The 13,092-nt window shown below is 35.4% G+C and overlaps 1 protein-coding gene across 1 annotated transcript in view; it reads left to right on the top strand.

Annotated features, from left to right (window-relative positions):
- The window catches only part of LOC106883540 (uncharacterized), a 56,704-nt gene that overhangs the window by 31,971 nt on the left and 11,641 nt on the right, over positions 1 to 13,092 (top strand). The window contains exons 20-23 of the mRNA XM_089344380.1: positions 3,545 to 3,868; positions 7,455 to 7,623; positions 8,956 to 9,140; positions 12,508 to 12,897. Coding sequence (XP_089200506.1) covers positions 3,545 to 3,868; positions 7,455 to 7,623; positions 8,956 to 9,140; positions 12,508 to 12,897 — 1,068 coding nt within the window. The remainder of the gene's footprint in view (positions 1 to 3,544; positions 3,869 to 7,454; positions 7,624 to 8,955; positions 9,141 to 12,507; positions 12,898 to 13,092) is intronic.

Raw genomic sequence — 13,092 nt, 5'->3', positions numbered from 1 at the left:
TATATATATATATATATATATATATATATAGATATATAGATATGCAGGGCAGGGAATCGTCAATTAGTAATAAAATTAATAATTAACAATTTTGCCGGGTAGCTCAGTATGAAAAAACCTTTTTCGGTAAAAAACATTTATAATCATAAATATATAGGGATTGACAGTAACCTGCTTCTCCAACATACTGAGAATTCAGAAAGGCAAGTGTTTTTTTTACTCTTCTCTACTGTTTTTTGTTCTGTGTGTATCAAAAATATCGCTATCAATCTAGAGTAATAATTTGTAGTTTTGAAATCAGTAGTTCTTTGACTGCTGTTTCTGAATTCTCAGTATGTTGGAGAAGCAGGTTACTGTCAATCCCTATATATTTATGATTATATATATATATATATATATATATATATATACACATACATATATATATATATATATATATATATATATATATATATATATATATATATATATATATATATTTTATTTATTTATTTATTTATGTGTTTCAGCCAAGTGGCTGCGGTCATGCTGGTGCACCACCGTGATTTTCACGTTCCTTGCATGGCTCTTCTCCCCCACCTGACATGGTCCAATCAAGAGTTTTGATGGCACATTTGGTGTATAAGAGAATTTGACACAGCTGCCCTAAACTGCGTCTCATTACGAGCTATTGGTTCGTCTGGTATCGTAGAGAGGAAAGCGTCAAGTTTTGTCTTGAAGACCTCCGCATCCATGTCTTGCATGTCTCTCAAATGTTTTGGCAGGGCATTGAAGAGCTGAGGTCCTCTGAAACCGAGGCTGCTGCAGTATCTCGTTCTTATGTGAGATGCAGTGGACGGTACCTTTGGCACCATGCAGTGGCGACCCGTGCGGGCATTCCTGTAGTACTTGATACCAAAGTTTGGCCCCAGTCCTTCCAGTATTTTCCATATGTATATTATTACATATCTCTCCCGTCTGCGCTCCAGGGAGTAGAGACCTAGTGCCTTCAGTCGCTCCCTGTAGTTCATCTGTTGGACTGTGGCGATCTTTTTTGTATAGTGCCGCTGAATTGCCTCGAGTTCTGCTGTCCGCTTAACACTGTGTGGTGACCACAACTGAGAGCAATAGTCTAGGCGGCTCAGAACAAATGTCTTCCATAGAATCAACATGACTTTTTGATCCCTTGTACGGAAAGTCCTCAGTATCCACCCTGCCAGTTGTCTGCACTTTACTGTCAACTTGACAATGTGCATGTGAAATGATGCATCACTACACATGTTGATGCCCAGATCTCTTACTGTTTGTGGTTCTGGGATTGCAGTACCTCCAGGCCCTGTGTATGCCAGTTGGGAGGTACTTGTGGTCTTGTAGCGCAGCACTTGAAATTTTTTTGCATTGAACTGCATATTATTTTGCTCTGCCCACTCATATATTGCACTTAGGTCATTCTGCAGGCTTACAATATCATCAGGATTCTTTATTGCCTGAGATATCTTTGTGTCATCAGCATAGCTAGTGACAGTGGCTCTCCGAGTGACCGTGGGCATGTCCAGAAGGGCCACTATGAACAGTAGTGGCCCCAGAACAGTTCCTTGTGGAACACCGCTCAATATTTGTGTTTCCCTAGATAGTTCTCCATTGGCTGCAACTGTCTGACTTCTACCATTCAGGAAGTCATGCAGCCACTCTCCTAATTTACCAGCTATGCCAAGGTTTCGCAGCTTGTGACATATCAAGCCATGATCAACTTTGTCAAAGGCTTTTGCAAAGTCGAGATATATCACATCAACATTTGAATGGTCAAGCAGCTGCTTCAGGACCCAGTCATAATGCTACAAGAGTTGCGTGAGGCATATATATATATATATATATATATATATATATATATATTTCCAAGTGCACATTACCAGAATGGCAACAAAGTGCAGACGATTGGCTGGATGGATCCTGAGAACATTCTTTGGGAGAATATTAAAATGCTGTGGGCCCCTGAATCCCAAGCTGTTGCAGTAACTGGTCCTGAAGCGCGATGGCATTGCTGGGATCTTTGGCACTATGCAGTGTCGTCCAGTTCTGGCATTAGTTCCTGCAGAACCAATGTGGGAACTGGGAGAATCGTTAGCACGCCGAGCGAAATGCTTAGCGGTATTTCGTCTGCCGTTACGTTCTGAGTTCAAATTCCGCCGAGGTCGACTTTGCCTTTCATCCTTTCGGGGTCGATAAATTAAGTACCAGTTACGCACTGGGGTCGATGTAATCGACTTAATCCGTTCGTCTGTTCTTGTTTGTTCCCTCTATGTTTAGCCCCTTGTGGGCAATAACAAAATAGGTATAGAATATGGAATATACAATATATAATATAATATACAATATATAATATAAAATAAAATAAAATAAAAATGGATGGCACCATGAAATAAAGTATTGAATGTAGATGAAATATTGAGTGTTCAATATAAAGGATCAAATATATAAATATAAATATAAATATATAAAGGCGACTCGAGTTTCAGGGCTATTTCCCTTCATCATGGCCGGTATGACAGACTTATATATACATACACACATACACACATGCAGACAGACAGACAGAGACGTGTATTTACTAACTATCTATTCTGACCGTCTCATGCCCTATATATCAATGGTCTAACTGTACTAAGTGTAACTGCTTTGTACCTGGTCAAAAGCCTAACGGCATTTTTCTGCTTCAACTCTTAATGTCTAACTTCATTAGTTTATATTTGTTCTACCCATCATTAGTCTAATTCTGAGTAGTCTAAATATCAATGGTCTAACTCTCAGCATCCTAACTATCATTGGTTCAAAAATTAAATGTTTTTTAAGGTTTTGCTCATGCAAAACACATCCTGAGTAAACTACGATTAGTCTAACTATATTAGTCCAACTATATCTATTATGTATCTAGTCTAAATATCATTGGTCTAACTTTCATTAGTCTGTTTTGTCTCTGATCTAAATAACATTTGTCTAACTGTCATAAGTCTAACTACATCAGATCTAACTGTTAATGTCAAAATATATTAGTCTAAATATATCAGTCTAACTGTTAGTGGTCTAAAATATCTATAGATTAAATCTCAGCATTCTGTCATGAGTTTAACCAAGAATTAATCTTTCAGATTTTGCTGATGAAAATCACTGCCAGGAGGAATCTATGATTAGTCTAACCGTATCTATTCTGTCGATGGTCTAAATGTCATTAATCAAACTGTTATTAGTCTAATTGTATCTACTCTGTCTCTGAGCTTAATGTCATTCATTTATCAGTCTTTAATCTATACAGCCTCTGCTCTAAATATTATTAGTCTAACTCTCATTAGTCTAATTGTTTTGTATCTGATCTATACAACATAAGACTAACAGTCATAAGTCTAACTGCATTTTTCTTACTCCTCAGATCTAACTGTAATTGTTCAGCTTCATTAGTCTAGTTTAACTATATCTGTTCTAAATGTCATTAGTCTAACTCACAGTGGTCTAAATATCCTTAGTATCTTAAATATCTCAGTAAAATGATTTTCATTTATTTCTTTTTTAGGACTGGCGGATAAAAAGCACTTTCAGTGGAATCGACCGAAACACTTTGTTCCGCTGGAATACTGAGTTTAGCTTCGATGAAGATCGCAGCAATACCGTTAACTTTGATTTAACGAGTTACTCCATTAAAGGAAACAATACTCTGGAATTTACCGTTAGACATCCTTACTCCAATCTGGACTGGAAACTAGCGGCCTTCACCAGTGAAAGTCCAGGGATGGATTTGGTTGGAATGCGTATGAACTATCAGAGTAACAGGTATGCACAGCAAGAGTATTTGATGTGGGCTAAAATGGACAGAGCACGAAGGGAGGTCAAACTGAGGGTAAGAACTGATAAAAGAGTCATATCATCATCATCATCATCATCATCATCATCATCATCATCATCATCATCATCATCATTATTATTATTATTATTATTATTATTATTATAATTATTATTATTATTATTATTATTATTATTATTATTATTATTATTATTATTATTATTATCATTATTATTATCATTATTATCATTATTATTATTATTATTATTATTATTATTATAATTATTATTATCATTATTATCATTATTATTATTATTATTATTATTATTATTATAATTATTATTATTATTATTATTATTAGTATTATTATTATTATTATTATTATTATCATTATTATTATCATTATTATTATTATTATTATTATTATTATTATTATTATTATCATTATTATCATTATTATAATTATTATTATTATTATTATTATAATTATTATTATTATTATTATAATTATTATTATTATTATTATTATAATTATTATTATTATTATTATAATTATTATTATTATTATTATCATTGTTATTGTTATTGTTATTGTTATTGTTATTATTATTACTATTATTCTTTTTAACTCAGGTTTTGTTGGAACTCCTGGAGTCTTGCATGCGTAGCGGGCTTGCTGCCTGCAGCCGACGGTACCATGCTATCTGTTCTTTTCAACTCTCTTCTCCAGAAAGGATAAACCTAATTAGCAGATAACTGATACAAGCCATTAATGGAACTGTTAATATATGCAAAAATTCCCAAAAAGTTTAGCATCTAAGAACATATGCACATGTCTAGACTTACAACTATATATTCGTTACTGTACATTCGTCACATAAACCCTAAAAATCTGCACATACACTAACTCTAAATATTGCACACATAAGCCCAGAAATGCGCAAATAGCGAAGGATTGTTGGATCTGGGTTAGAAACCAGCTCTATTGGCAAGAAATCTTTAAATAACACTGAAAGGTAACATACATACATGTGTGTATATATCCCTCTGTCCTGGCCTCTACTTCACTGCTTCTGTCCCTTCCTCCTTGTTCCACTTCCTCCCTCCACCATCCTCTCTGCTCTCGTGTGACCTGTGGTCAACTTTCTTTTCACTCCAGCCGCTGTGAAGGCAAGACGAACTACTAGCGTTCTACCTCAGATTTGCGTTTGGCCGTACGGCTTTTGAATGTTGTTTTCACTGTCCATTTTTTCCTGTCTTGGTTTGTGTTTGCCACCTTGGAATCCTCTGTGTAGTGGGTTGATCCACTACTCAGGAAGAGACTATTCTAGAGTACGTTCTGTCTTGTCTTCGAAACGTCTAGATAGAATAGAAACAGCTGATGAAGGGATATTCCAAGTGGCTTTCCGTTTTCCTATGTGTTCGTTCCGTTGTCTGTAGTTTATTGTTCTAACGTCCTGTACCCTGATATGCATGTATATACACATGTAGATGTAAGTATGTACATATATGTGTGTATACATGTATATATATTCTTTGTATTTTATATATATATATATATATATATATATATATATATATATATATATATATATATATATATATATATATATATATATATATATATATATATATATATATTAGGAGCCCCTTCGGTCATGAATAACCATGGGATTGCACCTAGAAAGTTACCTTCCGAGGCACAAGTCCGAGAAAGGTTGTTTAAGGAAAACCAGCAGATGTCCATGCATACCGGCCTCCCCTCTCCACGCCACTGATGTTATTTAAGGGAAAGGCAAAGGGGCCAATACAGCTTGGCACCAGTGACGTCACAACTCATTTCTACAGTTGAGTGAACTGGAGCAACGTGAAATAAAGTGTCTTGCTCAAGAACACGCAACACATGCACTCCAGTCTGGGAACTGAACTCACAACCTCACGATCGTAAGCTCGACGCTCTAACCACTGAGACATGCGCTATCACACACACACACACACACACACACACACACATATATATATATATACATAGATACATACCTAGAGACATACATACAAAGATACACACACACACACACACACACACATACATATATAATTCATATTTCTACTTTATATCTATATATATAAAAATGAGAATGTGTGTCTGTCTGTCTGTCTGTCTGTCTGTCTGTCTGTCTGTCTGTCTGTTTGTCTGTGTGAATCCCTAAAACTCGAGAACTACGCAACCAATTTCATTCAAATTTTACACATGCCTTACTTAGGGTTCCAGTTGTGTTTTAGTCAAAAATAATTTTTAACTTCTTGCAGAGTTCGAGCCCACGGCAACATAATATCTCCTCCACTATTTAAGTATTACGTGTCAAAAGTGAAACAAAAACACTCATGTCAAATACTTTCACTTTAAAAATGAAACTATTCCACTAACTGAAACAATCACATTTCAATACTGTAGTGACAGATACTTTCAGAGAGAGAGAGAAAGAGAGAAAGAGAAAAAGAGAGAAATAGAGAAAGAGAGAAAGAGAGAAAGAGAGAGAGAGAGATGTATATGTATACATATAGATGTATATGTACACGTTATTCCACTAACTGAAACAATCACATTTCGATACTGTAATGACAGATACTTTCAGAGAGAGAGAAAGAGAGAAAGAGATGTATATGTACACGTATATGCATAGAATATATATATATAGATATAGATCTATATGCATACATGTATATGTATACATATGTGTAGATGTATATATATATAGATGTACATGTAATATGTACACATATATATATATATATATATATATATATATATATATATATATATACATGCATACAGATATCTATACATATATACACCCATCACACACAAACACATGCACACAAGCACACACATTAGTCATTTGTTTTCTTATCCAAAACTACGTCAAAAGTACTGAACGAATCTTTATGAAATTTGGAAATTATATTCTATGTATAACGGCCATAACTCCCATCAAAATTCATATATTTTTGATGTTGATGAAATTTTAACCCGAACATAACAGATGAGCATTATTTGTAATTCAACGGTACAGATTTCTGCAATGTGGTGCATAAATTGTCAAGTAAATGAGACGCATCTTTGCCTCCACTGATTCACTTGCAAAGTGTTGAGTAAAATTATTTCGTTGCAGACCTCCTTTGGGTCTTTTTATTATCACTGCGACACACATAGTCCCCAGTTGGTAACATTGATTTCAAGGCCCTCCTAGATGAGAGACTGGCATTCCACTTAATGTCTATGTTCCATGCTGGCATGGATTGGAGAGTTATTAATGTAGAAATATGGTATCGTAGCTACTAACAGTTGAGGGTTGCGTAGTCTAGACGGCGTTTTTAGATTTCATTATTCTCTTTAACCCGGACAAAGCCGGGTATTTCTGCTAGTATGTAAATAAAATTCACATTTCTTGGGATTTATACATTTTGTAATAATTATGTTTCGACTTTTATATCATGTTTTCGGATATGTATGTGTACGCGTGTGTGTTTGTGTGTGCGCGTGCGTTGTGTGTGTGCGCGCGCGTGTAGGTGTGTGCGTGTATGTAAATATACATGTTTCTGTTTCCTATACTTTATTTCTGTACACATTTTTGCTCACCAGTTTGAAAAACCAGATCTACAGATGGAATATACAGGGCGTCTGATTGTACGACAGGATTACATTGGTGTTGAAGTAGAGAAGGAGGGAAATGGCATAAGAGAAGTGATTCTGTCAGCCACTGGCAAGAGAGAAGACAATGAAATGTCCATGAACATCGCATACAACACAGGTAACTATTAATAGTGATTGTTAACTACAAGTGTATAGAGTAATGGGTGTATATGTGCTTAGTTTAAGGTTAACTGATTGCTGCAGTGAACATGCAATGTAGCAGTGAGACCTCTCCTCAAAGTATCCCTGCTTCTATTTAAATAGGGGTCACATGAACCAATGAGGGAGCTTCTATGTAGTCACTTGACTTTACACAATGTAACAGCCAAATCTCTCCCTCAACAAACTCCCTACTGTCTTTAAAATAGGAACAACATGAATCAATGACGAAGTTTCTATGCAGTCACTCGACTACACAGCCATACAGGGTGTCCACAAAGTCTGGGTACATGGGGATTAACACATACTTTTCAAACAAAACAATTTTATTTCATTAAAATGTTAATAAATAATATTTTCAAAATGATTTCCATCATTTTCAATGCATAACTTGATGCGCCTTGCAAAATTCAGGTGAACTTGATAAGTCTACATTACCATCCATTTTCAGCACACTGACTGGTAATGCGTTCTCTCATGAGGTTTAAATCTGTAATCTTTATTGAGTAAACTTTCTCCTTCAACATACCCCAGAAAAAGAAATCAAGGGGAGAAGGGTCTGGTGAACGAAAGGAGCATTATTATTATTTCTTATATTTAATCGTTTATGTTATGGTTTTAGTTACTCCATGTACCCCCATGGGGATTAGTACATACTTTAAGAAATTATTATTTCTTATATTTAATTGTTTATGTTATGGTTTTAGTTACTCCATGTACCCCCATGGGGATTAGTACATACTTTAAGAAATTACTATTTCTTATATTTAATTGTTTATGTTATGGTTTTAGTTACTCCATGTACCCAGACTTTGTGGACACCCTGTAGAATATGATGATTATGCTTATCAGCAGCAACAGCAGCAGTATTAGGTACTATGTTTTGATATAAGAGATGATGATAAGGCGATGAGCTGGTGGAATTGTTTGAACGCCGGACAAAATGCTTAGCAGCATTTCGTCCGTCCTTATGTTCTAAATTCAAATTCCGCCGAGATCGACTCTACCTTTCATCTTTTCGGGGTCGATAATATAAGTTCCAGTTGAGGACTGGTGTCAATGTAATCGATATACCCCCCCACACACACACTGCTGGCATTGTACCAAAATTTGAAAGCAATATAGGACGTGATGGCTACGGCTGGAAATCCCTTTAATCATAGGTCTACTGAATCAAATCTAATCTAAACAACAGCATATTTTGAATCCCTTGTTACCCGTTGATATTTCGGGTTACATTTTATCCCCCACCTCCCCTCTTCTCATCTACAAAAACCTTTCTCCTTTACAGAAGACCCTAGCAAGAAAGTCGGATTTGACGCCAAGCTGAAGGACGAGAAATTCATGTTACAGATTTATCGTATAAAAGATTATTGGAACAGAGGAAACGATTTCTCACTCACTATTGAAAAGAGGCCCATCTCTGTGGTGTTTTTCAGTTTCTTGTGGAACCCTTCGGTCTTGATTGACATCAAAGTAAGTCACTTGAGCGGTTTTCTAACTTTGGATAAGTTTGCTGCAGGAAAAACTAGAATTTGGGTTTTATTCGGAGTATTCTTTTTATCTTTTATCGATTACAAATTTCAATCATTATCTTTTATCGATTACAAATTTCAATCATTAGACTGCAGCTGTACTGGGACACTACCTTGACGGGTTTAGTCAAACAAATTAATCCCAGCACTTATTTTCTGTTTTGTAAAGTCTGTCACTTATTCTATCGGTTTCTTTTGCTGGACCACTATGTTAAGGGGCTGTAAGCAACGCAACACCAGATAGTAAATATCCTTCCTGACGATATTCGGACATAATGTGGGGTTATTTTACATCTAACGTAGCTTGAATAGTGATGATCGAAACCTAATGGCCGGATTGTAGCATATATAAGATTCTTTTATGTTTATTTCTTTTGTTGATTCTAGTCCTGTAAATCTCTATTTTTCATCGTGATACAAATAGAATTATCAAATATCCACTATATTTCTTCTCCATTTTCTTTTTTTAATTTTACACATTATTGGACGGGTTTATCCATATATATTGTGGAACTTTCTTTCAGTATATTTGATAACACCAGCTGATATCTGGGTTTTTTTTAATCACTTGCGGGGAAATTACATCCTCAATATTTGAGGATATATATATATATAGGGATGTGTGTATATATATATATATATATATATAGATAGATAGATAGATAGATAGATAGATAGATAGATAGATAGATATACTTTCATATATAAGAGTGTATAAAGATATATACACAGAGAAGACCCATACCGATAATGGAACTAGAATGAAAGGAATTATTATTTTTGTTAATCCCATACTCGAGTTTCCCTATTAATGATGTGTGTGTGTGCGCGCGTGCGTATACATATAACAAGAGAGAGAGAGAGAGAGAGATAAAAAAAAAAAGACCTCCTGAACTCTTACATGCGTAGCGGGCTTGCTACCTGCAGCCTATTGTATAGTTTTATCCTTTCTTTTTAGCTATCTAATACTTTCCTGATTGTTTTGGCCGTGTCAAGGAGGCAAAACTTTCGTAACAGTTCTACTGGGCACTCTATTCCAATTTCTTTTATATTCCTCTCTGATGCTGTTCCCATTGACCCAACAATAATTGGCACTATTATGACCTTCTTCATTTTCCATAGCCGGGTTATTTCGCACTTAAGAGGATTGTATTCATCTATTATTTCGCCTTTTTTCTTGACTCTTTGTGGGTCAGAAGGGCATGCAAAATCAACTATATAGCACATTGGTGCACCTTGTCCAACACCACTAGGTATATTATTATTATTATTATTATTATTATTATTATTATTATTGTTGTTGTTGCTGTTGTTGTTGTTGTTGTTGTTATTATTGTACTTGCACAGCTTCTAACGCTGGAGATGTACTACATTGTCAGCTGTTCACTACCAGTTAACTAAAGCAACACCCCTTATTTTTCGAGCACCACCCGGAGTATTCGAGCACCACCCGGAGTATTCGAGCAGTTCCAAGCAGAGCTGTTTTCTGCAAGTGCTCCACCCTGATTGCAGCCCCTATTTATTCCATGTACTTCTCAAGATTTTTACTCACTGTTCCCAGGGCTCCGACAATTATTGGTACTACTACCATCTTTTTCATCGACTACAACTGCTTAACCTCCCAAGCTAACCTGTCATATCTATCGACTTTTCTTTCTTCCTTATTGCATACCATGTTGTCAGCTAGGCATGCTATATCTATGATCCAGCATCGTTTATTTTCTTTCTCAATTAGCACTATGTCTGGTTTCCTATTTTCTATCTCATGGTCACACTGAATCATAAAATCCCATAGGATCTTTGCATTATCATTTTCGATGATGCCTTCGGGTTTATGTTCGTACCACTTTTTTGCTCTGTCAAGTCCAAACTTGAGGCAAAGTGCCCAATGGACAAGCCTTGCTATATTGTCCTGACATCTTTTATATTCTTTCTGGGATAGTGGCATACATTGGCTGGTAACATGCCATACGGTTTCACCGTTTTGTCCACAGATTCTTCACTTATCACTTTCTGATGTGTTGTCTATTCTGTATTCTATGTAGTTTGTTCATAGTGCTTGCTCTTTGACAGCACAGACTAGAGCTTCTGTTTTCGGTTTTAAATCACTTTTAGTCATCTACAGCCATCCTTTTCTCTGTCTGTCTTCAACATCCCTATGAAATTGACCACGCATTCTTTTCTTTACCCACCTAATTTCAGTTTCATTCGTTTTCAATTTCTTGTATAGTGCTTTATCTTTGCAATCTTTCATCCTACACAAGCCTGACCTTATTACTTCTAATAATAACGGTTCTGTGGCATTTTGTTGCATACCATGCTATGTTGTTTTCTTCTGCTCTAATGCTGTGTTCACATCCAATAAGTCCTCTTCCCCTCTTTTTCTTGGCACATAAAATCTGTGTTACTTTTTGTGTGAAGCGACCCATATCTAGTCAGCAACCTCCTTGTCTTTCTGTTTAAGCTGTTTAGTTCGTCTACTGTTCATGTGATTATCTCTGCTCCATATCTAAGTAATGAAACTGCCCAGGTGTCGATAGCTTCCATGTTATTCCGTCCGTTTAATTTCGACTTAAGGATCAGTCTCAGTCTGTGCAAGTATTATTATTAAGGTTGTTTTTATTATTATTATTATTGTTCAGTAGTTTTATTTTTATAACGTGCTTTCACTTCACTACCGAGCGCAGCTCTGTGCGCCTTGGGTATGTGCTGTAGTTTGCTGTGGTGCTCTTATGTTTACTGTATTGAAAGTGTTTTGCGTAGAATTTGTGCAGTACCCAATAGTGCAATTTTCTGTATGTTATATATATTTGTAAGTCTTGGTGTTTTTGTTATGTATTTGTCTGAATATTTTTTTATTATACCTAAGGTACCTACTATGATAGGAATTGCTTCTGTTTTTAGATTCCACATTCGAGTTATCACTATTTCCAGGTCTTTGTATTTTGAAAGTTTTTCCATTTCTTTTAGAGAAACGTTGTCATCTGCTGGTATTGATACATCAATTAGAAAGCATTTTTTTTCTTCATGATCTTTGACAACTATATCTGGTCTATTTGCTTTAATTTCTCTATCTGTGTGTATTGACATATCCCAGAGTATGGTTGCTTTCTCGTTTTCTGTGACTTTTTCTGGCGTGTGTTTATACCATCTTTTTTCTGTTGTTATTCCATAGTGTTGGCATAGCTTCCAGTGTATATAGGTCCCAGCTCTGTCGTGTCTGTGAATATATTCCTTTTATTATTATTATTATTATTATTATTATTATTATTATTATTATTATTATTATTATTGGTTTCTTCTTCCAGGAATACGTCACATCACAAATGCGTACATTTGGACAGAAAGTTCAAGATAGAACTGAAAGAGCTGTCGAGAAAATAAACCAGGAATTTGTCACAGCTATGGACGTACTCTTGGAAGACTTCAGACCTGTTATTGAGTATTTGGGTAACGAACTGATAGACATTAAATCACAAGCTTACACCTATCTGAATAAAATCACGAAATCTAAATACTACAAAGTCGCCCGCACCTATGCCAAACTTGCTTGGAATGAATTCTGGGATTTGTATGAAGTCGCTGTGGAAGAACTTGAGAAACAAATGGAATATTGGCAGCAAGTTGTATCTCATTGGATGGTTGAACTTCAAGTAAAATTGGACAGTTATATTGAAGAGGCCAAAGAAATCTACTCCGTAAGTAATAAAAATCGTAATAAAGTAAAATAAATTTGAATTTTGCACAAGAAGTAGCTCTGTAACAAAAACATCGATACAACATAAAATATGCGTTTAAATTCCAGAAGCTGTAATTTTTCCATTCAGAAAAAACCCTTTAAAAATATTTGGGGTTCCTTCAGAGATAGGGAAAACAAAATCGCTTCAGAAGTG

The sequence above is a fragment of the Octopus bimaculoides genome, chromosome 28, assembly GCF_046866305.1.
Source record: "Octopus bimaculoides isolate indiv1 chromosome 28, ASM4686630v1, whole genome shotgun sequence".
In the NCBI taxonomy this organism is placed as follows: domain Eukaryota; kingdom Metazoa; phylum Mollusca; class Cephalopoda; order Octopoda; family Octopodidae; genus Octopus; species Octopus bimaculoides.
The sequence above is the reverse complement of the archived record's forward strand: the minus strand, read 5'-3'. Positions and strand labels throughout refer to the sequence as shown.